This window comes from Oncorhynchus tshawytscha, linkage group LG06, assembly GCF_018296145.1.
Source record: "Oncorhynchus tshawytscha isolate Ot180627B linkage group LG06, Otsh_v2.0, whole genome shotgun sequence".
NCBI classification, from domain to species: Eukaryota; Metazoa; Chordata; class Actinopteri; order Salmoniformes; family Salmonidae; genus Oncorhynchus; species Oncorhynchus tshawytscha.
Window position 1 is genome coordinate 68,691,453 of NC_056434.1, and position 27,946 is coordinate 68,719,398.

Consider the following 27,946-nt stretch of genomic DNA (forward strand, 5'->3'; position numbering starts at 1 on the left):
TACCATGTCATCATGCACAGGATTTTATCTGCAACCAGTCAATTGGATGGAAACACATCTCTGGTGGGAAAATGCGCATATTGTTTCTATGTGGATTTTAGAATATATGCATGAAAATCTGTCACCAATTGGATGGAATGCTGGGTCTCTGCTTGTGCTTCTGACTCTTTGAGATGCTTTAGAAACAACATTAATGGCAGTGGTGGAAAAAGTACCCAATTGTCATAATTGAGTAAAAGTAAAGATACATTAATAGAAAATTACTCAAGTAAAAGTCACCGCGTAAAATCCTACTTGAGTAAAAGTCTAAAAGGACTTGGTTTTAAATATACTTAAGTATCAAAAGTAAATGTAATTGCTCAAATATAGGTAAAATTACAAATCATTTTAAATTCTTTATATTAAGCAAACCAGATGGCACCATTTTCTTGTTTTTTTAAATGTATAGATAACCAGGGGCAGGCTCCAACACTCAGACATAATTTACAAAGGAAGCATGTGTTTAGTCAAAGTGAGTCCGCCAGATCAGAGGCAGTAGGGATGACCTGGGATGTTCTCTTCATAAGTATGTAAATTAGACAATTTTCCTGTCCTGCTAAGCATTCAAAATGTAATGAGTACTTTTGGGCGTCAGGGAAAATGTATGGAGTAAAAAGTACATAATTTTCTTTAGAGATGTAGTGAAGTAAAAGTTGTCAAAAATAGAAATAGTAAATCCCAATTCGCCCACCTCACAAATGTATCCCACTTTTTACGTTTTTCATTCAGTGTTACACTGACTGCAGGGCAGTCCGGAAATCGGATTGTTTCTGAAGTTAGAGCTGATTTGGAGAAAACCTCAAACACATTTTTTGAACAACATTACAATATTATGACAATTGATTTATGAGTTTGTAATTTGGAATGTTTTCTTGGGGTGCTCTAAATTACTATTATATGCGTTTCTGGCCGTAAAAAATTGGTGCTACAGGTTAGAGGTTAAGGTATGGGTTTCCCAAGAAACCCGGATTGCACTAAACTACTAAAACCTTGCCTAAATGAGGATGCAACAGTGGTTTATGTTAGAGAATATGTTTAGGTCTCATTACTGGAAGGCAATATGAATTTAATTGATAATTTAGTTGTTTTAACTGCCCATGCCTTGAAAGCATGTTCTGGTGATGCGTAGGGCTAATTGAATGTTTATTGGTTTTGGTGATGTGGGTTGAATTCACCGTGCACATCGAATCCAGGTGGAACATTTGTCATTAAATTCCGGCATATTTTGGCTTCAAAATCCCACAGCAATATGCAGTTAGGGGCCTACTCAGCTCAATCGCATATTCCTTTATAAAACCTAAAACCCTTCACTAATTTACCTCTGCGCACAGCGGCGCCCCATTACGCCAGTGAAATGCAACTAGACAGTGTTGAGCTTGCTGTGTGTGTTTATTCTCGACTTGGCATATGTGCATCGCACTGAAAGCGAGAGAGTGTGTTTCTCTCACCGGTGTCTGCTTTCAGTGACACTTCCTCACGAAGTGGATCGTCGTTTAAGCTATAGTCTATGCTTGAAGCACAGCTGGTACCACAGGGTGTGTAATGTCACATAGGAGTTTCGATTATTTTTGTATCTTTTTCCAGACAGAAAAAACAACCCCATCGGCTCATTGTCCTGTGCCTCGCCTAACTTTGGACGGTCCGTATCGGGCTCTCTTTATCCTGGTCAGTGTCGCTTGCACTTGGAGGCTGACTTTTTGCGTTGGATATGGGTGAAATCTGCTCAAGGCGCGGGTAATGACACATATAAAAGGATGACGGACAAGGAAGCTTTAAAGGGACTCTTCTCTCTGTCAATTGCATGGTGTTGTCTGATCTCAGTTTCTGGAGAGGTATGTGCCTGCTTTTTCTTTCATTATCACTGCGTTTCTGTTTGCGAACGGTTATTCATTTAACAGAAAGGTAAACACAGGTGACCCATAGATAACCTAACCAAATTCCTTACGATTTACAGTCATTAAAATGTGTAGGCAATAGACTTCGCGTAGTTTATTGGTTATGCGTGGCCAATTTACACTACGCAAATGGCAATATCGATGCTGTGCGTGGCAATTTCCTGTGTGCCAGTAAACCCGAATTCCGAGGTTAAACATATTCACCTGAATTTTCACCTGAATATCCTATTAGACCTACTGCTGCAATGCATCATTATTAAGCTTTTATTTTCATTCCAATGATTGTATCGTGCCCTGTAGGCTACATTTTATTTTCACTAAGGTATTAGATCCCAAGAAAACTTGAGCGCCAGCAATAGCCTACCTACCCTTATCCGTTTGTTTCATTGCCCGTTGAAGGAACTACTTTGGACAGACCATTATTCTCAGCAATTGAACTTGGCTTGTTTTTAACATAAGGCTGTATAGGCCAACCCTAGTATAAATATATATATAGTAATCGTCAAAAGTTTGGACACACCTACTAATTTAAGGGTTTTTCTTTATTATTTTACTATTTTCTACAGTGTAGAATAATAGTGAAGACATCAAACCTATGAAATAACACATATGGAATCATGTAGTAACCAAAAAAGTGTTAAACAATTCAAAATATATTTGAGATTTGAGATTATTCAAAGTAGGCACCCTTTGCTTTGATGACAGCTTCATGAGGAATGCTTTTCCAATAGTCTTGAAGGATATCCCACATATACTGAGCACTTGTTTCCCTTTTTTCCTTCACTCTGCCATCCAACTCATCCCAACCATCTCAATTGACTTGAGGTCGGGTGATTGTGGAGGCCAGGTCATCTGATGCAGCACCATCACTCTCCTTGACGTTGAGACTGGTGTTTTGTGGGTACTATTGAATGAAGCTGCCAGTTGAGGACATGTGAGGCATCTGTTCCTCAAACTAGACCCTCTAATGTACTTGTCCTCTTGCTCAGTCTACACTATAATTCTGACCAATTTGATGTAAAAAACAAGGACATTTCAAAGTGACCAAACTTTTGAACGGAAGAGTATTTTAATTTGTTTAACAGTTTTTTGGTTACTACATGATTCCATATGTGTTATTTAATAGTTTTGATGTCTTCACTATTATTATACAATGTAGAAAATAGTACAAATAAAGAAAAACCCTTGAATGTGTAGGTGTGTCCAAAATTGTGACTTGTACTCTATATATAAATAAATGATTAACATTCAGTCTATTTATGAAGGCTGACTGTGTCCTATATGCGCAAAGTTATCGCGCCTATCAATTAATAAAGAAAACGATAGCCTGTACATTTCGCTGAATAGGACCCCATTTTTTTTTGTCATCTGCAGGCGATTAGATTTGATAGTGAGAGATTTTTTTGTCAAACCGCACCATCCCTTGCACAAGTAATACGTCAGTAGGGAGTGATCTACATTCTCGTGATCAACACTGAGTTGGCTGATACCCCATTTCATGGGTGCACAATCCATAGGTTAGGCTGTACAGTGCATATAGCAGTGCATTCAGAATTTATTCAGACCACTTGACTTTTTCCAAATTTTGTTACATTCCAGCCTTATTCTAAAATTCATTAATTGTTTTTTCCCTCATCAATCTACACATAATGCCCCATAATGACAAAGCAGAACTGTTTTTAATAAAATTGTGCAAATGTATAAATAAATGAAATATCACATTTACACAAGTTTTCAGACCCTTAACTCAGTACTTTGTTGATGCACCTTTGGCAGTGATTACAGCCCCGAGCCTTCTTGGGTATGAAGCTATAAGTGTAGCACAACTGTATTTAGGGAGTTTCTCCCATTCTTCTCTGCAGATCCTCTTAAGCTCTGTCATGTTGGATGGGGAGCGTCGCTGCACAGCTATTTTCAGGTCTCTCCAGAGATGTTCGATCAGGTTCAAGTCCATCTCTGGCTGGGCCACTTAAGGACGTTCAGAGACTTATCCCGAAGCTACTCCTGCGTTGTCTTGGCTGTGTGTTTAGGGTCGTTGTCCTGTTGGAAGGTGAACCTTCGCCCTGTTCTGAGGTCCTGAGTGTTCTGGAGCAGGTTTTCATCAAGGATCTCTCTGTACTTTGCTCCGTTCATCTTTCCCTCAACCCTGACCAGTCTCTCTGCCGCTGAAAAACATCCCCACAGCATGACGCTGCAACCACCATGCTTCACCGTAGTGATGCTCCCAGGTTTCCTCCAGACGTGACGCTTGGCATTCATGCCAAAGAGTTCATTCTTGTTTTCATTAGACTAGAGAATCTTGTTTCTCATGGTCTGAGAGTCCTGTAGGTGCCTTTTGGCAAACTCCAAGCGGGCTGTCATGTGCCTTTTACTGAGGAGTGGCTTCCGTCTGGCCACTCTACCATAAAGGCCTGATTGATCCAGTGCTGCAGGGATGGTTGTCCTTCAGGAAAGTTCTCCCATCTCCACAGAGGAACTCTGGAGCTCTGTCAGTGACCATTGGGTTTTTGGTCACCTCCCGGACCAAAGCCATTCTGGAGTATTGTGTGTAGATTGATGAGGAATTTTTTTTATTTAATCCATTTAAGAATAAGGCTGTAATGTAACAAATGTGGAAAAAGTAAAGGGATCTGAATATTTTCCGAATGCATTGTAGGTATGCCCCCAATGCAATTCTGAATTCAAATACATCCACAGTGCGATTACAACATATATATTTTTTAACATTCCTACCTTGTTTAGCATTATCTTGTCCAATTGTTGCATGATTACGCTATTTGTATCAGTTTGCATCAGTTTCAATGGGTGGCTTTAATTTGAAGCCGAACCCGCTGATTCCACCATTGATGCTCACGCTAATGCTCACAACATACCGGTGAGTTATCTCGTGCGTTTTACAGTCTGAGGTGTGCAAGAGTGAGCCACCAATAAAAGTTTAAACAATGGAGCAAATGCATCCAATGATATCTTCATACTCACTTGCAAATAGCAATTGATGTGCGTAGCCAATGACATTCCTTGAGAGCAACGTTACATTTGTGTAAGGTATGGTTACAAGCTATACATCAAGTGATAACAAAAGCACAAACAATGGAGTAAAATACGACAATTGTAGACTAGTAATTGCTTGCTCTTTATGGATAAGTCTTATGAATAAGCCTCATGAATATTACATACTATAAATGCTTTACAAATGATTATAGGTTATAAATGCTTATGAACTGTATGCATGTTTATAGATGTTTAGAAATAATGAAATAGATATATATGTATAAAGTGTATAGGCTACTATTTCTAAATAGTTTATTCATTCTTATTAATATTATTATAAAGTGTTACCCAATAGGCTAGGGAACTACATACAGCCCCTTGTCCCTTTCCCCAAAGAATATTGCTCAAAGCTCTTTTTTTCTGGTGAGCTGTGTCTCATTATAAATTTGTGCTTTAGATGTCTGCAAGAGGCACGTTTTGCTTCAGGCATTACCCCAGCTGCCCCCGTCTCCATTAGATTGACAGATGCAATTATTAGAGTTCAACTGACTAATGTGCAGACTATGCTATACCGAAAGTAGACCTAGTCCCAGACATTGCGTCACCGCGTGCTGTTTCCCATGCGTGACAGTATTGATTTCGGTGGCCTCGGTTGTGATAATGGTGCCTTAAAGTAGCACCCCTTAACTTAACCCCGCAAATATTTTATTGCGTTCTGCATAGACATTCTAAACTATGCCTCCTGTTCCCAGCCTCAGTGGTGACGAAGTCATTGAAAATATAGCAGAAGAGAAGAGAGATAAACATGGTTAACACAATATTAAAATGATTTTCACTAATCCACAGAATAACATGATAGAGTAACACCATATGGCTACAAGTAGGCTACAATACAATATAATACAACAGTGAGAGAGAGATAATAAGTTGTTGGGTATGAAAGCTACAAACAATACTACTTACAGGACATAAGGGGCTACTTATGATCAAGCATCCATAACCTAATGTGGGAAACTTGCTCTAAGTGGCATAGGCCTGAAGCTTCATTTTCTGTTGTCTTGTTTTTTGCAGGTCATCTCTCAAGACACCTACCTAAATACTCTGCAGAGTGCAGGTAGACACCGCTTTTCCTGTTCCTCTTATTTCTAATAGGTCTTGATTTCATCCATCCATCATTGTGATTCTTCCAAATCATCTAAGGACATGGATAAACGACTAAGGAGAATTAAATGAATCGCTTAAATGTACAATACTTAGTGGGATGATGTGGGGTGTGGATGTGAGATGGCGGTGTGTTGTTTCAGCAAAATGTCACGAATTCAGATTAAAAGTTTGAAAAAGCCCTCTATCAAAAATGCCCCCTTCCTCTGCTAAAGCCGTTATTAGCGAGTCCTTTGTCACTGCTCATAATCAGATGGTGATTCTGATTGGGCCCCTGAAGGATGGGACGATAGTTAGGCAATGTTCAACATCTCTTGCTCTCGCTCTCTTTTAACCTCATTTCAAAAACATATTATCCACAATCAAAAGACACATAACCAACTTTGGTATTTGCACCAAACAGCTTTGAAAATGCAAGCTGCTTTTTCCTAGAATAAAAAAAGAGTTCTCCTTTTTGACGGTTAGGGATTCATCCAAGCTGGATCCCTGCAGCTAAGAAATAGGCAAAATCACACAGTGCTCAGTATTGCTGAGTAGATGAAGGGAACACTTGATCTCTCGTTCAGCTTGTAATGTGATATGAATTTTAGCATGTACATGGAAATGGATGGTTATCAGATGAAATAGTTGGGATGATAGATACAACATTTCATCTCATATACCAATTAGTCTTTGAACCATCACCACACCCTCCATGCCCAGGCAGGTCCAGTCCTTTGGATCCCTCGGGCGCGATGCTAATATCTTATCCAACCCTACCAACCCCCCCTTTACCCATCCCACGCCTTAGACTCCTAGTTCATGCTCAGACAGAATGAGATTCCTACCAGATTGCCTCATGTTCAGGCTTTCACTTATGGAAATGCGAGTGGCCCTGATTTAAACAAGGCCCTGCTTTTAGAGCCCTGACATCATCTCTGATAAAGACTCCCACTTTCCATCAACCAGACACTGTATGTCTGGTTTTTGTCTTCGCTGAAGTTACTGTTATGTTATGGGGTCTCAACGGGAGTTCCAGTCTGGGTCTTATAGATGGTTGTCTCCATTTGTGGCTCAACTATAGACACCCATCAGGGATAGAATGTGAGCTATGCTAAGAGACTTTAGAGCTTATTAAATCTAGGATGGACAGTGGAACATTTTTATGACACCCACATGCATACTCAGTTTCTTGCTTTCAATGCATGCATTCATATACTCACTCAGTTCCTCCTCTGCATGGGAACTGAGGTTATCCATACACATACACATTCGATACAGCACGTCTGCTTTCACGTGCTGGTGATCTTTTCATTTGTCTTTGGGGTTTTGTGTGTTTGTGTTTGTGTCTGCAGCGTAAGCTTGTCCATATGTGTGTTTGAATCTGTGTGTGAGCGTGTGTCTGTTTGTGTGGCGCGTGCGTGTGTGTGTGTTTAAGGATCAGTGTGTTCCGGTAACCTTTCCTAATAACCTTTCTGTGTCTGGCACCCTCTCACTGTGTGAACTCTATCAAATATGTATCTCCTCTCAATATGCCAGGCAGGGAAGCTGGATGAGGTGGAATCATTGTGAGATTGAGACATGTGCTGAGAAGAAACACCATCACAGATAGTGGTGACTCAGAAGGATTTAGGATCAGCTTAGTACATAAAAACATCTCACACATCTCAGTGTCTCAAAACCATATTTACTTTCTAAAATATTCAATGCCTTAGGGAATGGCAGATGCAAATTGAAAAATGAGAACACAGTTTAGTTGAAGAGGAAAGAAAAGCACACCCTCTGAGAGGATAAGACGTTTTGGCTTTGCTTTCTGGGGAGTCATTTAGACTGGGAGTTGGGACAAATAACTGTCAAACACACTTGGTATTATTCAATGGTACCTGCCATGATGTTGACAGCATAGCAGGGCTTAGAAGACAAACTGTCTCCCGGGTGGCGCAGTGGTTAAGGGCGCTGTACTGCAGCGCCAGCTGTGCCATCAGAGACTCTGGGTTCGTGCCCAGGCTCTGTCGTAACCAGCCGCGACCGGGAGGTCTGTGGGGAGAAGCACAATTGGCCTAGCGTCGTCCGGGTTAGGAAGGGCTTGGCCGGTAGGGATGTCCTTGTCTCATTGCGCACCAGCGACTCCTGTGGCGGGCCGGGCGGAGTGCGCGCTAACCAAGGTTGCCAGGTGCACAGTGTTTCCTCCGACACATTGGTGCGGCTGGCTTCCGGGTTGGATGCACGCTGTGTTAAGAAGCAGTGCGGCTTGGTTGGGTTGTGTATCGGAGGACGCATGACTTTCAACCTTCGTCTCTCCTGAGCCCGTATGGGAGTTGTAGCGATGAGACAAGCGACAAGCGATGAGACAAGATAGTAGCTACTAATTAACAATTAAAAACAAACAAAAAGACAAACTGCGCCTGAGACAGGTTCAGACAGCCCAGTACAGCTCACTACATCACTGGGGTCAAGCTCTCTGCCATCTAGGACCTCTATATTAGGCTGTGTAAGAGGAAGGCTCTACACAACACCCACTCACATACAATCATCATATATGTTGCTGCCACTCTGTTTATCTTATATATTGATGCCTAGTCACCTTAACCCCTATACTGTACATATCTACCTCTATCGATCCAGTGTCTTTGCACATTGTAGGTATGGTACCTGAACTGACCCTGTATATATTATGCTTACTGTGTTCTTATTAGTTGTCATTTAAAAAAAATATATATTGTGTGTTTTTGTTCTACCTTGTTATTTTTTGTATTACTTTGTTATTAATTACTGCATTGTTGGGGTTAATACATTTCACTGTACTTGTGCATGTGACATTAAAAAAAACTTGAAACTTGACTCTTCCAGCACTCATTGACCCCAACAAATCTCTCATTCGACCTCTGTGATCCATCTTGACAAAGACAGACTCCAACCCTTCGGCACTGCTGACATCTGAAAGGATTGGATAGGTGTAAGAAAAATGCACATTCAAAACTATTCTATCTGGTTTCTCTATCTAGTCTATCAAAGAGCAAAGTTATTATTACCGTATTTCTCATACAGATGTCGGATCTTAATTTGAGCCAGTTTTCTACAGCAGGAAAATAATCCTGCAGCAACAGGAAATGTGGATTATAATTGATGGATATTTTTTATAGGGGTTGATACATTTTTCGTAAGGGAAAATCAAGTCTGAAATTACAAACTTCAGAAGACTTTTTAAACCTCGAATACAGTACACGTTTTAAATGTTCTGTTTCCTACATGCAGGAATGTTCTTCTGCAACATGGTTATAAAATTAAAATCCTACATCTGTACCTAGCCAATCCTTTCAGATCTACATAAAGTGACCAGGATTTGGGGCAAGAGGTCAATCTGGAATTGAGCACAGTATTCCTCTTTCAAGATGTCTTCTCTCTCAGGCATCAATCTGTGGATACCCTCTCCAGTCTTGTCTCTCACTGCTGGTATTTGGTATTTGGTATTTTATTAGGATCCCCATTAGCTTTTGCGAAAGCAGCAGCTACTCTTCATGGGGTCCACACAAAACATGAAACATGACATAATACAGAACATCAATAGACAAGAACAGCTCAAGGACAGAACTACATCAATTTAAAAAGGCACATGTAGTCTACATATCAATACATACACACAAACTATCTAGGTCAAATAGAGGAGAGGCTTTGTGCCGTGAGGTGTTGCTTTGTCTTGTTTTTTGAAACCAGATTTGCTGTTAATTTGAGCAATATGAGATGGAACGGAGTTCCGGGAAATAATGGCTCTATATAATATTGTGCGCTTTCTTGAATTTGTTCTGGATTTGGGGACTGTGAAAAGACCCCTGATGGCATGTCTGGTGGGGTAAGTGTGTGTGTCAGAGCTGTGTGTAAATTGACTATGCAAACAATTTGAGATTTTCAACACATGAATGTTTCTAATAAAAATAAGTAGTGATGCAGTCAGTTTCTCATCAACTCTTAGCCAAGAGAGACTGGCATGCATAGTATTTATATGAGCCCTCTGATTACAATGAAGAGCAAGACATGCCGCTCTGTTCCTGGCCAGCTGCAGTTTAACTAGGTCTTTCATTGTAGTATGAACTGCTAACACCAAAACCAGCATATTCTGCTGGCTTTCGGTTGTAGCTTTCACTACACAGCAGCGGGAGTTGGTTGGTCTTAACTAAGTCACTAAGCCTGTGCGAACGCAAACCGGCAGTCACTCAAACAAACACAGACAGGGGTTAGACCACACGCTGGGTGGATGTAGATTTGCGAGCGATCGCTCACAGGTGTGAATGTTTACCCAACGACAACTGAAAGTACTTGCGGCCCCTAATCCACTGGTTTAGAGAGTTCAGGAGGAGGAGTTTAGTTACGTGATGAGGGTGTCTTCCTTCCCTGGCTGGACCCCATTGCCCATATCCACTTCCCTCCACTCTCCTCAGGGTTTAACACCTGGCTCCAGAGGGATGTTAGCGCGACTCTCCTTCATATCATTTACAGTACGCACACACCATGGCCTGAGGTACTGCCATATCAGTTACATATCACAGGAAGCATGGACCTAAAGGTGAATATTAGCTGCTACTAAAGATGGATTATTAGGCAGTTCCGCCCATACATAGCCACTTGAAAAGGGACTGATAATTAGTCAACGTAACAACCAAGGCAAATGGAGACATTTGCCATAACTGCAGGCAACAGAGATTATGGAGTGTGTTTCCCTTTTTATTATGGAGTGTGTTTCCCTTTTTATTATGGAGTGTGTTTCCCTTTTTATTATGGAGTGTGTTTCCCTTTTTATTATGGAGTGTGTTTCCCTTTTTATTATGGAGTGTGTTTCCCTTTTTATTATGGAGTGTGTTTCCCTTTTTATTATGGAGTGTGTTTCCCTTTTTATTATGGAGTGTGGTGCCATCTATAGATTATTACCTATGTTTAGGCATTCATTCTGAGTGGTTCAATTTAGGGTTAAGGATGGGGTTCAAACAGAAAACTAAAATGACAAAATGAGTGCCTAGCACTGGGATTAAACACGCGGTGCTCAGAGCCGTGGAAAGGAACTCAAACAGAAAACTAAAATGACAAAACAAGTTCCTAGCACTGGGATTAAACACGCGGTGCTCAGAGCCGTGGAAAGGACCTCAAACAGAAAACTAAAATGACAAAACGAGTTCCTAGCACTGGGATTAAACACGCCATGCTCAGAGCCGTGGAAAGGAACTCAAAATTAAATTTGAGATACATTTTTTTCTGGATTTGCTTTAACTGATTTATTCAATAAATTGTCTCCATTTTTTTGCATTTTTTTGCATTTTTTGCAGATGTTGATCCATTGGAAATACATGGGTTTATGGACCAGGTCCAGGGCTCACCCTGGCTCTGGTTGTCATTAAACCACAGACCCTCCCCTCTTTAAAACTCAATCTGTGGACCAGATGAATGTATGCTTGTGTTTAATGTCCCACCCCTATTTAATGTGATGGGTCAGCTTTATAGGTGGTCCCAGAGGCTCTTTAACCTGTATATATTAGTTTGTAATACTGAGCCAAGGGGCTCAGGTTTCCCATCACAATCCCAGGTGACGTCTTCACAAAGGCAATTGGAGGATAAAGCTGCAGCACTTGTAGACCCAGTCGAATGATTCTGGAATTAAAAAGGCCTGAATATTCAGAGGATTGCATTGCAGTGAGTTTCAGTTTCCCAGTAAGCTTTGTAGGAACTCATGGCTAGTGCACTGGATTCTCAAGACAAGCATCCACCCCTCTTGAGGAATTGTCATCCACTCCAAAGTGGTATACAGTGTCTATGCTCTGATCAAACTATCCTTTCAACAGCATTGAGAAAATAATCATGAAGGATTTTAATGTTTAATATAATTTTAAGACTTGTATGCCTAGGGTGCCATTCAAGGACAATTCCTAAGCGATACAGACACACAAGCATACACAGACACAGATGGGTTGTAGTAAGGGTTCAGGTTTTCAGGTTGTCTGAAGGTAGCCCGCCACACTCTGTGACTCAGCAAAGCAGACCTACACAAATACTCTGGCCCCTGCACTGCAGCACCGGGCTGTCAGTCTGACCAGTCAGGTGACTCACTTCTATACTTCTGAGGATCGGAAACAAAAGAGAGAGACAAAGGAGAGGACATCTTTTTAAACCTTGAATGGCTTACTGTGACTTAATTTTAAAACTCAGCTTTACCCCCCCCCACTTCGTCTCACAAAATAATTATTGCTATACTGTGTTAACTAAGAAGCTCATCCTTTGATAAACCCATAGTATTGTATCTGAATGTGACTCTGTCTCCCTAGCTCCTCTGTCCTGTTCAGAGGGCTTCACTGAGCTGGGTTACTACAATGGCTCCGTGTCTCAGACTGACTCTGGTTCGCCCTGCTTAAAGTGGACAGAGTTCCCAGACTACGTCCTGCAGTACCCGAGCCGGGGGCTGGGCGACCACAGCTACTGCCGCAACCCAGACCGTGAATCCAACCCCTGGTGCTTCTTCCGCCAGAGCTCTGGAGCCATCGGCTGGGCCTACTGCGACTGCCACCAGGGTGAGGATTTACCGACTAATACTTACTTGAAGAGAATCAATACTGCTGGGTAACTACCTGGAACCAGATGATTTATAGTGGTATATGAATTCCAAAGTGACCAGAAAGTAATCGCTAGGTATCTTTGTATTTTTGCAGTGTTTTTGGGGTGATCATATCGCTCTGGCAGGAGATCTATGTCTCTATCTGTCTTGGCAACCTATGTGCCTGTCTGTCTATGTCTGTCTGTGTTTCTTGCCTGTATGGTTTTTGTTTCTCAATCTGTCTACGCCCCAATATATCCTGTCTGTCTTCCAGTCTATCAGTAAGCTCCTCCCACTGTGTTTTCCACCTCTCCATCAGGCAGCTGATATTGTTCTCTCTGTGACTCCCGCCCCCCCCATGGGAGTGTGTCCCTGCCTGTCCATTAGACAACTGTTTTTACTGGCCCGTCAGAACCTTGCTTGTATGTAGTGCCAGTGGCAATACCCCCGTTTTGAAATCTGTTTAGCTACATCTGTATTTGCTGTCATTATCAGTCTGTCTCTGTCTAGCTCTCCCAAGCTTTCTCTTCCAAACAGTTAACCTTTATCAGTTAACGTGTATGTGTGTGAACGCGTGTGTGCCCATGTGTGTTTTTCGGGTGTGTGCCTGCCAGGTTGAAAAATGTAAGTGTTCTATGCAATTATCCTGAGATAATCACACCTGTTGGATTTATGATTAACGAGGTAGCAATCTGTCTGTCTGTCTGTTTCTGATGGGTGCGAGAGAGAGATGTTCCACCTGTCATTTCAAATGATTTCACAATCTCTGATGATGTACCATACCTTAATGCCCTCTCTTCTCTCTCCTCTCCCCTCTCCCTCCTCTCCAGGAGCTGCCAGGTTGGTAGGTGGGTCCTCCCCTCAGAGCGGGCGTCTGGAGGTATACCTAAATGGCCAGTGGGGGGCTGTATGTGATACACACTGGACCGACCGCGATGCCAGTGTGATCTGCAAACAGCTTGGACTGGGGTGAGAGCTACTGAGATACTTTTTTAGCTGTGTGTGTGGGTGTGTATGTCAAATCATCCTCTCCACTCCTGACTGTCCATCTACCTTTCTCTCTCCGTCCATCCTGTCTTTCTGTCTGCAGTGAGATCGGCACAGCCCTCCAGCACTCCTATTTCGGGCCCGGCTCTGGTCTCTTCCACTATGAACGCCTTGGCTGCCGTGGCAACGAAAACTCTCTGCTGGACTGCAGGAGTCGGAAGTTTGTCACTAGCGACTGTAACCATGGCAATGAAGCGGGGGTGGTGTGTGCTGCACCTGAAGGTGAGGGTGTTGGAGATTTCAAAACTCCTTGGGTATAAATAGTGCAGATTTATCACAAGTGCTACACATATAAATATAGTACATACTATATTGCTTGGCATATTACACATGTAGAGGTACTAAAGCAGCAGAGTCACTTCCCCTTTAGTTGAGTTAGACAGGGACAGAGAGAGACTGTTCCCTCTTTCTTAGAGCTCCAGTGTTCTTCTCCCACCTCAGTCAGAGCTGCGTGGGCCAGAGGGTGAGATTCATGGCTAAGATTCTCTGGCCCAATACTCATCTCCAAAACACAAACACTGCAAAGCTAGAACAAGAGCAGTTTATTCTGAGCAGCACAGCCAAGAGGGAGCTGATGTTGCCTGCCTAGTCATTCACATAGCTTTTAGAGCTCTCTGAGCCTGCCAGTACTCTCTCGCGGCTTATGCAGCACTTGTGTCAGAGAGTCCCAAAGGGGCAGAGGGAACAACAACAGTGGTGTGTTAGAATGAGGGTATAGAAGGGAGTGCCCAGAGGAGTAGAGGGTATATACATTGAGTGTACAAAACATTAAGAACACCTTCCTAATATTAAGTTGCACCCCTTTTTGCCCTTAGAACAGCCTCAATTCAGAACAGCCTCAATTCGTCAGGACTCTACAAGGTGTCGAAAGTGTTCCACATGGATGCTGGCCCATGTTGACTCCAGTGCTTCCCACAGTTGTGTCAAGTTGGCTGGATGTCCTTCGGGTGGTGGACTATTCTTGATACACACAGGAAACTGTTGAGCGTGAAAAACCCAGCAGCATTGCACTTCATGACACAAACCGGTGCGCCTGGTACCTACTACCGTACCCCATTCAAAGGCACTTCAATCTTTTGTCTTGTCCATTTACCCTCTGAATAGTACACATACACAATCCATGTCTCAATTGTCTCAAGGCTTAAAAAGCCTTCTTTAACTTGTCTCCTCCCCTTCATCTACTCTGATTGAAGTGGATTTAACAAGTGGCAGCTTTCACCTGGATTCACCTGGTCAGTTGGTCATGGAAAGAGCATGTTTTGTACACTCAGTATATTTAGTGCGGTGCAGGGAATTATTCAGTCTGAAACTTTAGGAGGAGAAAGTTATCTGAGAGTCCTGAGGCCCTGCCAGGGAGGAGGGAGGGGTCCCACAGGGCACACATGCACCCCTCTTCTGACCCCCCTACTCCAAACAACCCCCACCTCCTTAACTTCTCTGCCAGGGCAGCTCACATATTCAGATTGCATAACTCATCTACCCCTCTTTCCTTCTCCCTGCATCCCTCACATACTTGTACTTGCTGTAGTTTCTAATGACTTGCCGGAGCTTTGAACCAAACTCTAGGGTCAGGGGTCATTGCACTCCAACAGTTCTGTGGTTTGGATTGCTTTATTTATCATGGCACTGGGCAAGAAGTTATTTACATTTGCATTCATCAAGGAGACCAAGAGATCCATAAGTCGATAACTGAGAAGAACAGTTGTTTCTATTGTAACATGATGCCAACATGAGCCACCGCATTTAACTACGGTAAGGTGACTGGGAACATGGACGAGTACTAACAGACCAGCTATGACCTCCATACAGTGCCTTTAGAAAGTATTCACACCCCTTGACTTTTTCCACATTTTGTTATGTTACAGCCTGAATTTAAAATTGATTACATTGAGATTTTGTGTCACTGGCCTTTATACAATACCCCATAATATCAAAGTGGGAATATGTTTTTAGAAATGTTTACAAATTAATAAAAAATTAAAAGCTGAAATGTCTTGAGTCAATAAGTATTCAAGTCCTTTGTTATGGCAAGCCTAAATACGTTCAGGAGTAAAAACGTGCTTAACAAGTCACATAATAAGTTGCATGGACTCACTGTGTGCAATAATAGTGTTAACATGATTGTTTAATGACTACCTCATCTCTGTACCCCACACATACAATTATCTATAGGTCCCTCAGTCGAGCAGTGAATGTCAAACACAGATTCAACCACAAACACCAGGAAGGTTTTGAAATGCCTCTCAAAGAAGGGCACCTATTGGTAGATGGGTCAAATAAAAAAGCAGACATTGAATATCCCTTTGAAAATGGTGAAGTTATTAATTACACTTTGGATGGTGTATCAATACACACAGTCACTACAAAGATACAGGTGTCCTTCCTAACTTAGTTGCCAGAGAGGAAGGAAACCGCTCAGGGATTTCACCATGAGGCCAATGGTGACTTTAAAACAGTTACAGAGCTTAATGGCTGTGATAGGAGAAAACTGAGGATGGATCAACAATATTGTAGTTACTCCACAATACTAGCCTAAATGACAGAGTGAAAAGAAGAAAGCTTGTACAGAATAAAATATTTGAAAACATGGATCCCGTTTGCATTTAGGCTCTAAAGTAAAACTGCAAAAAATGTGGTTCATAAATGTACTTTATGTCCAGAATACAAAGCGTTATGTTTGGGGCAAATCTAACACAACACATCACTGAGTACCACTCCATATTTTCAAGCATGGTGGTGACTGCATCATGTTATGGGTATGCTTGTCATCGGCAAGGGATTGTTTTTAGGATAGAAATTAATGAAATAGGCCTCCCGAGCAGTACAGTGGTCTAAGGCACTGCTTTGCAGTGTTCGGGCGTCACTACAGCCTGGGATTTGATCCCACTCATGACCGTGAGTCCCATAGGGTGGCGCACAATTGGCACAGCATCGCCTGGGTTAGGGGAGGGTTTGGTCGAGGGGCTTTACTTGGTTTATCGTGCTCTAGTGACTTGTGGTGGGCCGGGCACCTGCAGGCTGACTGTGGCCGTTGAACAGTGTTTCCCCCGACACATTGGTGCAGCTGGATTCCGAGTTGTGTTAAGAAGCGCGGCTTGGCGGGTCATGTTTCGGAAGACGCATGACTTGACCTTCGCCTCTCCTGATCCCTTTGGGGAGTTGCAGCGATGAGACGAGATCATAATCACGAATTTGGGAAGAAAACGGGAAAAAAATTACAACAACAATCCCAAAAATCTCAAATCCTAATAATGGAATAGAGTTAAGCACAGGCAAAATCCTAGAGGAAAACCTGGCTCAGTTTGCTTTCCAACAAACACTGAGAGACAAATTCACCTTTCAGCAGGACAATAACCTTAAACACAAGGCCAAACACTGGAGTTGCATACCAAGTCGAAATTGAATGTTGATGAGTGGCCTAGATACAGTTTTGACTTAAATTGTCTTGAAAATCTATGCCATTACGTGAAAATGGCTGTAGCAAGGATCAACAACTAACTTGACAGAGCTTGAAGACTTTTTTAAAGAATAATGTGCAAATATTGTACAATGCAGGTGTGCAAAGCTCTTAGAGAATTAACCAGAAAGACTCACAGCTGTAATCGGTGCCAAAGGTGATTCTAACATGTATTGACTCAGGGGGTTTTGTAATCAAGATATATGTAATCAAGATATATCAATGTTTTATTTTTCATATTATTATTCTTTTTTTGTGTGCAAATGTTCGAATTTCGATTCCACTTTGATATTACAAAGAATTTTATGTAGCTCATTGACAAAAAAAATGACAATGAAATCCATTTGAATTCCACCTTGTAACACAACAAAATGTGGAAAAAGTTGAAGGGTGTGAATACTTTCTAAATGCACTGTAAAGTCAATCAAAGAGGCAAGAAGACATTATAGCGACAAAGTGGAGTCGTAATTAAATGGCTCAGATGCGAGACGCATATGGCAGGGACTTCAGATAATCACTGATTATAAAGAGAAAACCAGCCACGTCAGTGACACCGACACCTCACTCCCAGACAAACTTAACACATTCTTTGCCTGCTTTGAGGAACACAACACAGAAACACCATTGCTTCAAGATGTCCACCATTGTTCATGTACCCAAGCAAGCTAAGGTCACTGAACTAAATGACTATCGCCCCGTAGCACTCACCTCTGTTATCATTAAGTACTTTGAGAGGCTTGTCAAGGACCATATCACCTCCACCTTTCCTGACACGCTAGACCCACTCCAATTTGCATACCGCCCCAAAAGATCCACGGCCGACACAATCGCTGTTGCACTGCAAACCGCCCTATCCCACCTGGAAAAGAAGAACAATGGAGCTGATCGTGGACTACAGGAGACAGAAGAGGGAAAACACCCCCATCCACATCGACAGGGCCTTAGTGGAGAATGTTTAAAGCTTCAAGTTCCTAGGCGTGCACTTCACTGAGGACCTGAAACGGTCCCACCACACCGACACCGTGGTGAAGAAGGCGAAACAGCCACTCTACAACCTAAGGCGGTTAAAGAATTTCAGCATGGCCCCTAAGACCCTCAGAAACTTTTACAGCACCATTGAGAGCATTCTGTCGGGCTGCATCACGGCCTGGTAGGGCAACTGCGTCGCCCTAACCACATGGCTTGCCAGAGGGTGGTGCGGTCAGCCCAACACAACACCAGGGACAAGCTGCCTGCCCTTCAGGGCATTACAGCAGTGTAAAAGGAAGGTGAAGATGATCATCAAGGACCTCAGCCAGCCGAGCTAAGGTCTGTTCACTCTGCTATCATCGATTGTAGTGACGGTACAGGTGCATCAAAAGCGGGACAAAGACACTGAAAAACAGCTTCTATCTCCAGGCCATCAGACTGTTAGCCAGTTAGCCAGTTACCTGCCCGGTACTCTGCCCTGCACCTTGAGACTATTTCCCCATGTATATCGTGTTATTGAACACTAGTCACCTCATATTCTGTTTATAGTCTACTAACTGTGCATGTATATACTGTATTATTGACATAGCTCATGCTAATATACCTACTACTGTACATACCATTTCTTTCCAAATTATATAATGTCTATACACACCGCGTATTCATATTCTGGATTCTGTCCCATGCTCACTCTAATATATCTACTCTGGATTGATAGTTGGACTTGTTCTGTCACTTCTTGATTTCTTGTTTAGATGTTTTGATTATTTGTGTATTTGTATTGTATTTGCAAGATATTTTACTGCACTGTTGGAGCCAGTAACACAAGACATTCTACTGTACTGTTGGAGCCAGTAACACAAGACATTCTACTGCACTGTTGGAGCCAGTAACACAAGACATTCTACTGCACTGTTGGAGCCAGTAACACAAGACATTCTACTGTGCTGTTGGAGCCAGTAACACAATACATTATACTGTGCTGTTGGAGCCAGTAACACAAGACATTCTACTGCACTGTTGGAGCCAGTAACACAAGACATTCTACTGCACTGTTGGAGCCAGTAACACAAGACATTCTACTGCACTGTTGGAGCCAGTAACACAAGACATTCTATTGCACTGTTGGAGCCAGTAACACAAGACATTCTACTGCACTGTTGGAGCCAGTAACACAAGACATTCTACTGCACTGTTGGAGCCAGTAACACAAGACATTCTACTGCACTGTTGGAGCCAGTAACACAAGACATTCTATTGCACTGTTGGAGCCAGTAACACAAGACATTCTACTGCACTGTTGGAGCCAGTAACACAAGACATTCTACTGCACTGTTGGAGCCAGTAACACAAGACATTCTACTGCACTGTTGGAGCCAGTAACACAAGACATTCTACTGCACTGTTGGAGCCAGTAACACAAGACATTCTACTGCACTGTTGGAGCCAGTAACACAATACATTCTACTGTGCTGTTGGAGCCAGTAACACAATACATTATACTGTGCTGTTGGAGCCAGTAACACAAGACATTCTACTGTACTGTTGGAGCCAGTAACACAAGACATTCTACTGCACTGTTGGAGCTAGAAACCCAAGAATTTACCTTCACCTGCTATAACACCTGCAAATCTGTGAACGTGAGTAATGTGACCAGTAAACCTGGACTTTATTTGATTTCTGCTGTATTTTTCAGGCAATGGCGCCCCCTTGAGGTTGGTAGGTGGCCTGGAGGACTTTGAGGGTCGTGTGGAGGTGTACCATGATGGGAGGTGGGGCACCATCTGTGATGACCAGTGGGATGACATCGATGCTGAAGTTGTCTGTCGGCAGTTGGGCCTTGGGTGAGCAGCACAGGCATGCCGATGGCTAGTTGCTTGGAGGATGGTGCTTGACATGCAGCATATGGTTTTGAATGTGATTCCCTCCACTAAATGTCATCTAGTACATATGTAGGTAAAACTAGAGGTTAAACCCTATCAGTGGTAGCAAACAGCAATGGTTCCCAGGCTTAAAGTTACCCACCAACCAAAGCTCTCTGCTCTCCACAGAGATGGATGCACTCCTGCTAGGATAGCCTTTTTACACTGCTACATTCCCACTGAGTGAACTATATCAATATAGATGAACGGAAGGCATGCATTTTTGATGGCCTACAGTGTTTTGGGTTGTTGCTCTGCTGGAGGAGAGGAGCCAGTTGATCCACATTATTCAGACGTCATCGCCACTCTTAGCAGGTCACCTGGCTTCTGACGAATAAGGGCCTGCAAAGCAAGCCACTGGGGAATTCTCTCTGCTCAGACACACATGTATACACATGTACACACACACACACATGCATACACGCACGCACGCACACACGCACACACACACTCTCACACACACACACACACACACACGCACACACACACACACACACACACACACAATGATTGTCTTACAGTACAAAGAGATGGATAAACAAAAATAGTGGATCTGTCCCAGGACTCATTTCAGATCATGAATCATACATCTCTCCATAACTATATTTGGTGTGTGTGAGTGTTTTTTGTGTCGTGTATATGTCTTTCTCTGCTGTGTAAGTGCATGTGTGTGTGCTCTGTACAGTATGTGTAAGGCCTGTTTACTTGGTGGGAATGCATTTTATATGTGCACATCAGGAGTGGTTGCCATATATTGTTTACATGTCCATATATGGTCATTGTGTATGTCTGTGTGTGTGTGTCCACTCAGGGGGGTACCAAAAGCGTGGACGTGGGCCCACTTTGGTCAGGGCTCTGGACCCATCTTCCTTGACAGGTTGCAGTGTACAGGCAACGAGCTTTCCCTGGAGGAGTGTCCCCACAACAACTGGCAACAACACAACTGTGACCACATGGAGGATGCTGGCGTGTCCTGTAACCCATATACAGGTCAGGAGTCAGGACAGGAACGCTTTGTGAACATACACATATTTGTATGGAAAACACATACACACTGTCTCATGCACACACCGTGTTGCAGATGGTGTGGTGCGGCTGGTGGGGTCTGACAGTCCCTGGGAAGGTCGTCTGGAGGTGTACCACTCTGGGGACTGGGGTACGGTGTGTGACGACAACTGGACTGAGCACCACGCAAAAGTGGTCTGTAGACAGCTGGGCTTCAGGTCGGTCTACAGGGGTCCTTTTATGTTCAAATACAATGTACTGGGAAAGTAAATTAGGTTTAACTGTAGTAATATTGTAGTGATACTGCAGTAATGGAGTGTTTGGTCCAGCAGAGGGCGTGCAGAGGTGGCATCAGACGGGCTGTACGGGGAGGGCACAGGGCTAATCCTGCTGGATGAGGTGCAGTGTAAGGGCTCAGAGGGCACCCTGCTGTCCTGCGGGCATGCCGAGTGGGGACGCCACGACTGCTCCCACAGCGAGGACGTAGGGGTGCGCTGTGAGAGGGGAGGTGAAACCAACGAGGTGCCAGGGCTGCCACAGATCACAGGTAGGCCTCACTGTACTCGCTGTACCCTCAAAGACCTCAAATCAGAATTGCTATCAACATATCTCAGTTAGATGTCTATCTTATCTGGTGAATTTTGCAAAGAAAAGTCAAATTCAATATTGTTATTATGGTAATACAGTGGGGCAAAAAAGTATTTAGTCAGCCACCAATTGTGCAAGTTCTCCCACTTAAAAAGATGAGAGAGGCCTGTAATTTTCACCATAGATACACTTCAACTATGACAGAAAAAAATCCAGAAAATCACATTGTAGGATTTATAATGAATTTATTTGCAAATTATGGTGGAAAATAAGTATTTGGTCAATAACAAAAGTTTATCTCAATACTTTGTTATATACCCTTTGTTGGCAATGACAGAGGTCAAACGTTTTCTGTAAGTCTTCACAAGGTTTTTTCACACACTGTTGCTGGTATTTTGGCCCATTCCTCCATGCAGATCTCCTCTAGAGCAGTGATGTTTTGGGGCTGTTGCTGGGCAACACGGACTTTCAACTCCCTCCAAAGATTTTCTATGGGGTTGAGATCTGGAGACTGGCTAGGCCACTCCAGGACCTTGAAATGCTTCTTACGAAGCCACTCCTTCATTGCCCGGGTGGTGTGTTTGGGATCATTGTCATGCTGAAAGACCCAGCCACGTTTCATCTTCAATGCCCTTGCTGATGGAAGGAGGTTTTCACTCAAAATCTCACGATACATGGCCCCATTCATTCTTTCCTTTACAAGGATCAGTCGTCCTGGTCCCTTTGCAGAAAAACAGCCCCAAAGCATGATGTTTCCACCTCCATGCTTCACATTACGTATGGTGTTCTTTGGATGCAACTCAGCATTCTTTGTCCTCCAAACACGACGAGTTGAGTTTTTACCAAAAAGTTCTATTTTGGTTTCATCTGACCATATGACATTCTCCCAATCTTCTTCTGGATCATCCAAATGCTCTCTAACAAACTTCAGACGGGCCTGTACATGTACTGGCTTAAGCAGGGGGACACGTCTGGCACTGCAGGATTTGAGTCCCTGGCGGCGTAGTGTGTTACTGATGGTAGGCTTTGTTACTTTGGTCCCAGCTCTCTGCAGATCATTCACTAGTTGGGTTCTGGGAATTTTGCTCACCATTCTTGTGATCATTTTGACCCCACGGGGTGAGATCAAGCCTCAGATCGAGGGAGATTATCAGTGATCTTGTATGTCTTCCATTTCCTAATAATTGCTCCCACAGTTGATTTCTTCAAACCAAGCTGCTTACCTATTGCAGATTCAGTCTTCCCAGCGTGGTGCAGGTCTACAATTTTGTTTCTGGTGTCTTTTGACAGCTCTTTGGTCTTGGCCATAGTGGAGTTTGGAGTGTGACTGTTTGAGGTTGTGGACAGGTGTCTTTTATACTGATAACAAGTTCAAACAGGTGCCATTAATACAGGTAACGAGTGGAGGACAGAGGAGCCTCTTAAAGAAGAAGTTACAGGTCTGTGAAAGCCAGAAATCTTGCTTGTTTGTAGGTGACCAAATGTGATTTTCTGGATTTTTCCCCCTCATTTTGTCTGTCATAGTTGAAGTGTGCCTATGATGAAAATTACAGGCCTCTCTTTAAGTGGGAGAACTTGAACAATTGGTGGCTGACTAAATACTTTTTTGCCCCACTGTATATTGTGGTTTATTGTGTTTCTCTGTTCTGGCCTCAGGCCCTCTGGTGCGACTGGTTGCTGGAGAGAGCCGAAAGGAAGGGCGTGTGGAAGTGTTTCTGAATGGCCAATGGGGGAGCGTGTGTGATGATGGCTGGAATGACATCAACGCTGCAGTGGTCTGCAGGCAGCTGGGATTTATGTAAATATGGATTCTCTCTCTCATGTTTGCCATTGTATCATATATCCTTTCCCTTATTTGCAGAATACATCATATCTCACTGCCAAGTATGTGGTTTCCTTTAACTGCCATTCAGGAGACAGGGCCACTTTGGAATATTGAGCTTCACCTTCCCTGTGTCTCTTCTTCAGTGGGGTGTCCAAGGCTCGCTCCATGGCCTATTTTGGAGAAGGCCAGGGCCTTATCCACCTGGACAATGTTAGGTGCACAGGGGCTGAGACGTCCCTGGGGGAGTGTCCGGCCGAGGGAGAAGATGCCCATGACTGCCGGCATAGTGAGGATGCAGGGGTCATCTGTGACTACGTCCCCGAACCGGTGGGGGACGGCGCCATAATAACGCAGACCTGTGGCATGAGGCCAAACACACAGCGACGCAGGAGGAGGATTATTGGCGGGGACAAGTCAATCAGGTACGCTGGTGGAAAAAGTACCAAAATGGTCATACTTGAGTAAAAGTAAAGATACTTTAATAACTCAAGTAAAAGTGAATCACCCAGTAAAATACTACTTGAGTTCAAGTTAAAAACTATTTGGTTTTAAATATACTTAAGTATCAAAAGTAAATGTAATTGCTTAAATATACTTAAGTATCAAAAGTAAATGTAATTGCTTAAATATACTTAAGTATCAAAAGTAAAAGTAAAGGTATAAATAGTTTCAAATTCATTATATTAAGTAAATTAGATGGCACTATTTTCATGTTTTTTACATTTACGGATAGCCAGGGCCACACAGAGCCAGTAGGGATGATCAGGGATGTTCTCTTGATAAGTCTGTGAATTGGACCATGTTCCTATCCTGCTAAACATTCAAAATGTAACGAGTACTTTTGGGTGTCAGGGAAAATTGATGTAGTAAAAAGTACATTATTTTCTTTAGGAATGTAGTGGAGTAAAAGTTGTAGTAGTCAAAAATATAAATAGTAAAGTACACACACACACACACACACACACACACACACACACACAAACAGATTCTCAGCGGTTCTATTACCGTATGACTGCATAGATATATGCAAACACATACACATACAAGTCAAATCATAACATCAAATCAACCATGATCTATTTCTGCTAATGTTCTCTCTCCTCCCCTGGGTGTGGTAGAGGGGACTGGCCTTGGCAGGCGTCTCTGTGGCTCAAGTCCCAGTCCAAAGGGAACCATCCACTGTGTGGAGCCACGCTCATCAACTCCTGCTGGGTCCTGACTGCTGCACACTGCTTCAAGAGGTGGGCCACAAAGACATCTAGTGCCCAATGATGGAATTGCAGTGACCACATTATAAAAAATGACGAGTGTTGCATACAGTAATGTAGTAATGTGGCATAAACATATGTACATTTGATCAAATACTTGATCTATGTCAATCATTTTATCAAATATTATTAATAAGAGATTGATGTCATGCCACTTATAAGTGATACTTGTATTTGAGTCACTGCCTTGATCATTTCAATTCAAATGTATTTTTCTTGGCAGGAGATAATCAAGTCTTCTTTTCTGCTCGTCTTAACCTCCTCAGACCTTAATTCCCTCTCTTACCTTTTCTTTTTTTCCTCGCTCTGTTTTCTCCCTCTTTCCTAGGTTTGGCAGGGACCCATCACGCTACGTGCTGCGACTGGGTGACTACCACACGGAGGAGAGGGATGACTTTGAGCGCAGCCTGTCCCCAGAGCTCATCGTCATCCACAGGAAGTACCACAGCCAGGGCTCGGAGTATGATATCGCCCTACTCAGGCTGAAAGGCACAGAGGGCAACTGTGTGGCCTTCAACCCTCATACCAACTCAGCCTGCCTCCCTGCGCCTGGCAACAAGTGGGGCAAGAGGCCTGCCGCCTGTGTCATCACAGGGTGGGGCATCACAGGTACTGACCATAAGCCTCTCTGTTACGGAGAGTTCCCTGCGTGTTTACATTGGAATCAGCCATTTGATCTGTTCTTTGCTCAATATTTATATGACAGAACATTTCAATTTATTTTGGCCGCCTCACTCTTTATCTCTCTGTTCATCACTCACTTTCTCATTCTCTCTCGCTTTCTCAGACTCGGATTACTCCCGTACTCTGCTGCAGGCCTGGGTTCCCCTGCTGCCCACCTGGAAGTGTAAAAAGCGATACGGCGAGCGCTACACCAGCCGCATGCTGTGTGCGGGCAGCCTTTCGGACAGTCGGCGCGTGGACAGTTGCCAGGGTGACAGTGGTGGTCCCCTAGTATGTCAGGGGGAGGGTGGGCGCTGGGTGCTGACGGGGATCATTTCCTGGGGTCATGGCTGTGGTGACCCCTCCTTCCCCGGGGTGTACACGCGGGTCAGCAGGTTCCTGCGCTGGATTGACCAGATCACCAACAACCCACCGAAAATCTGATGCTGCCACCGTGCCATTGGACAGCCATTGTTATCACATGAATTTTGGGTTGAGGTGGAGGTGGGGAGATTAAAGGAGCAGTGGCCAGTTAGAGAGGGTTACCACACCCTGGTATCTGCTCCTGGTCTCACCCACATCCAGCAGAGTGCTTTTAAGTCCCTTTTTTTGCCTACACTTGGAGAAGCCTGTAAATGGCATTGAGCATTCTTGATTATGTGGAATTATCACTTTAACAAGAGCATTTAATGCACCAGAAAGCCAGACTGCATAGGTGAATGACATTGCACTATAATGCATGCCATACTATCACCCTGCAACACCTGTGAATGGCCAATTAATGGTGCCATTGGGAGTAAGTCTAGTCAGGAGCATTAGGTGGAATATCTTTAAGTACAAGATTGTATATGTAAAGTACAAACAGACATGTGGCTTTTAAATGAATATGGTTTCATGAACATTCCAGTTGTTCATGCATTTTAACTTAAGCCTACACTAATGTGCTCCAATCTTGATTGAAACAATTGGTCAAATTAGTCAGTGTACAGATCGCTGGTTTAGACCATAGGAGAGGCATGAGTGGGCCTTTACGAGGCTCTGTACACGTGGCAATGATGACATGGCTACTCACAATGACTTAAATGAGGTCCTGCCTGTTTGCCTGCCTACCCACAGTATCTATCTGTCTACCACTTTTTCTTAGAAGCTGCACATCCCTACTATCAGTGTTATGGGAAGCCAGTCCTGGGACAGATCCACTATCTTTGTTTATCCACTCTTTGTACTGTAAGACAATCATTGTGTGTGTGTGTGTGTGTGTGTGTGTGTGTGTGTGTGTGTGTGTGTGTGTGTGTGTGTGTGTGTGTGTGTGTGTGTGTGTGTGTGTGTGTGTGTGTGTGTGTGTGTGTGTGAGAGAACGTTTCTGTGTGAGTGTATGTGTGTGTTTGCGTGCGTGCGTGTGTGCACTGTCAATTAGTGGTTCATACAGCATCTCAATTCAGGCCTTAGACCATATCTTTATGTTTTTGTCTCAAGTTGCAGTGCAATTGCCAAATGATCAATGCAATCTTCTCATCATTCTTATAATTTATTGACACACATGAACACATCGTACAGACTTACAAAGCCTACACAGTGCTGACGTTGCATTTGTTCTATGTTTTACCTGGTCACATTCCACTCTGCTACTGAATAGATGTCTAGAAATGTAACCATACATGCTCAATACCCCTAAGCTTCATGTGGTAATTACTAATGCAAACTTCTAAACTATCTGTCTGTTTAGAAGAACCTCTGGTTTAGTACTCTAATCTATCCCGATAGTAAATAGATCTAACTACTTCCTAATACCACCTGTACACTTGATGGAATGTTCTTTTACAATTTAACATCCAAATATTATTTCGTTTTATGGGGCTTTCAGTCACATGACTGCATGTTTTCGATTGTCACTGAACAGCACCACTAATTATTTTGTGATATGACATCTGTGATTGGCTTTTGCACATGCATTTTGACACATAATAATGTTCCTTTCTATACTTCCTTTAGAATTCTGAAATGCTAATCTGTACATGATGAAAATGAGTTACACAAACATGATGTGGTGCAATTTTGAAAGCTTAAAATGATGAAATATACACTGAGTATACTAAACATTAGGAACCCCCCACCACCATGGGTGGTGGACCATTCTTAATACACACGGGAAACTGTTGAATGTGAAAGACCCAGCAGCGTTGCCGTTCTTGACACAAACTGGTGCTCCTGGCACCTATTACCATACCCCGTTCAAAGGCACTCTCACACATTCACCCTTGAATGGCACACATACACAATCCATGTCTCAATTGTTTCAAGACTTAAAAATCCTTCTTTAACCTGTCTCCTCCCCTTCATCTACACTGATTGAAGTGGATTTAACAAGTGAAATCAATAAGGGATCACAGCTTTCACCTGAATTCACCTGGTAATTCTATGTCGTGGAAAGAACGTGTTGTTAATGTTTTGTATATTCAGTGTATATGCAATATTTCAAATGGACTGCAAGAAAAGTTATTGGTGAGTGGAGTGGAAAATTCCCTTTTCTAATGTGCCATCATAGAAAATAAATATTAGACAG

General features: G+C 43.0%; 1 protein-coding gene across 1 annotated transcript; it reads left to right on the forward strand.

Annotated features, from left to right (window-relative positions):
- Positions 1-1,427: 1,427 nt before the first annotated feature.
- On the forward strand, positions 1,428-27,516 carry LOC112252978 (neurotrypsin). The gene is made up of 14 exons (XM_024424780.2): positions 1,428-1,871; positions 5,997-6,039; positions 12,374-12,616; positions 13,470-13,608; positions 13,730-13,908; positions 19,809-19,956; positions 20,846-21,024; positions 21,116-21,257; positions 21,372-21,586; positions 23,284-23,425; positions 23,596-23,874; positions 24,571-24,693; positions 25,049-25,329; positions 25,508-27,516. Exons 1-14 carry the CDS (start codon positions 1,794-1,796, stop codon positions 25,825-25,827), a joined length of 2,511 nt encoding a protein of 836 aa, XP_024280548.1. The 5' UTR covers positions 1,428-1,793; the 3' UTR covers positions 25,828-27,516.
- The last annotated feature ends 430 nt before the right edge of the window (positions 27,517-27,946 follow it).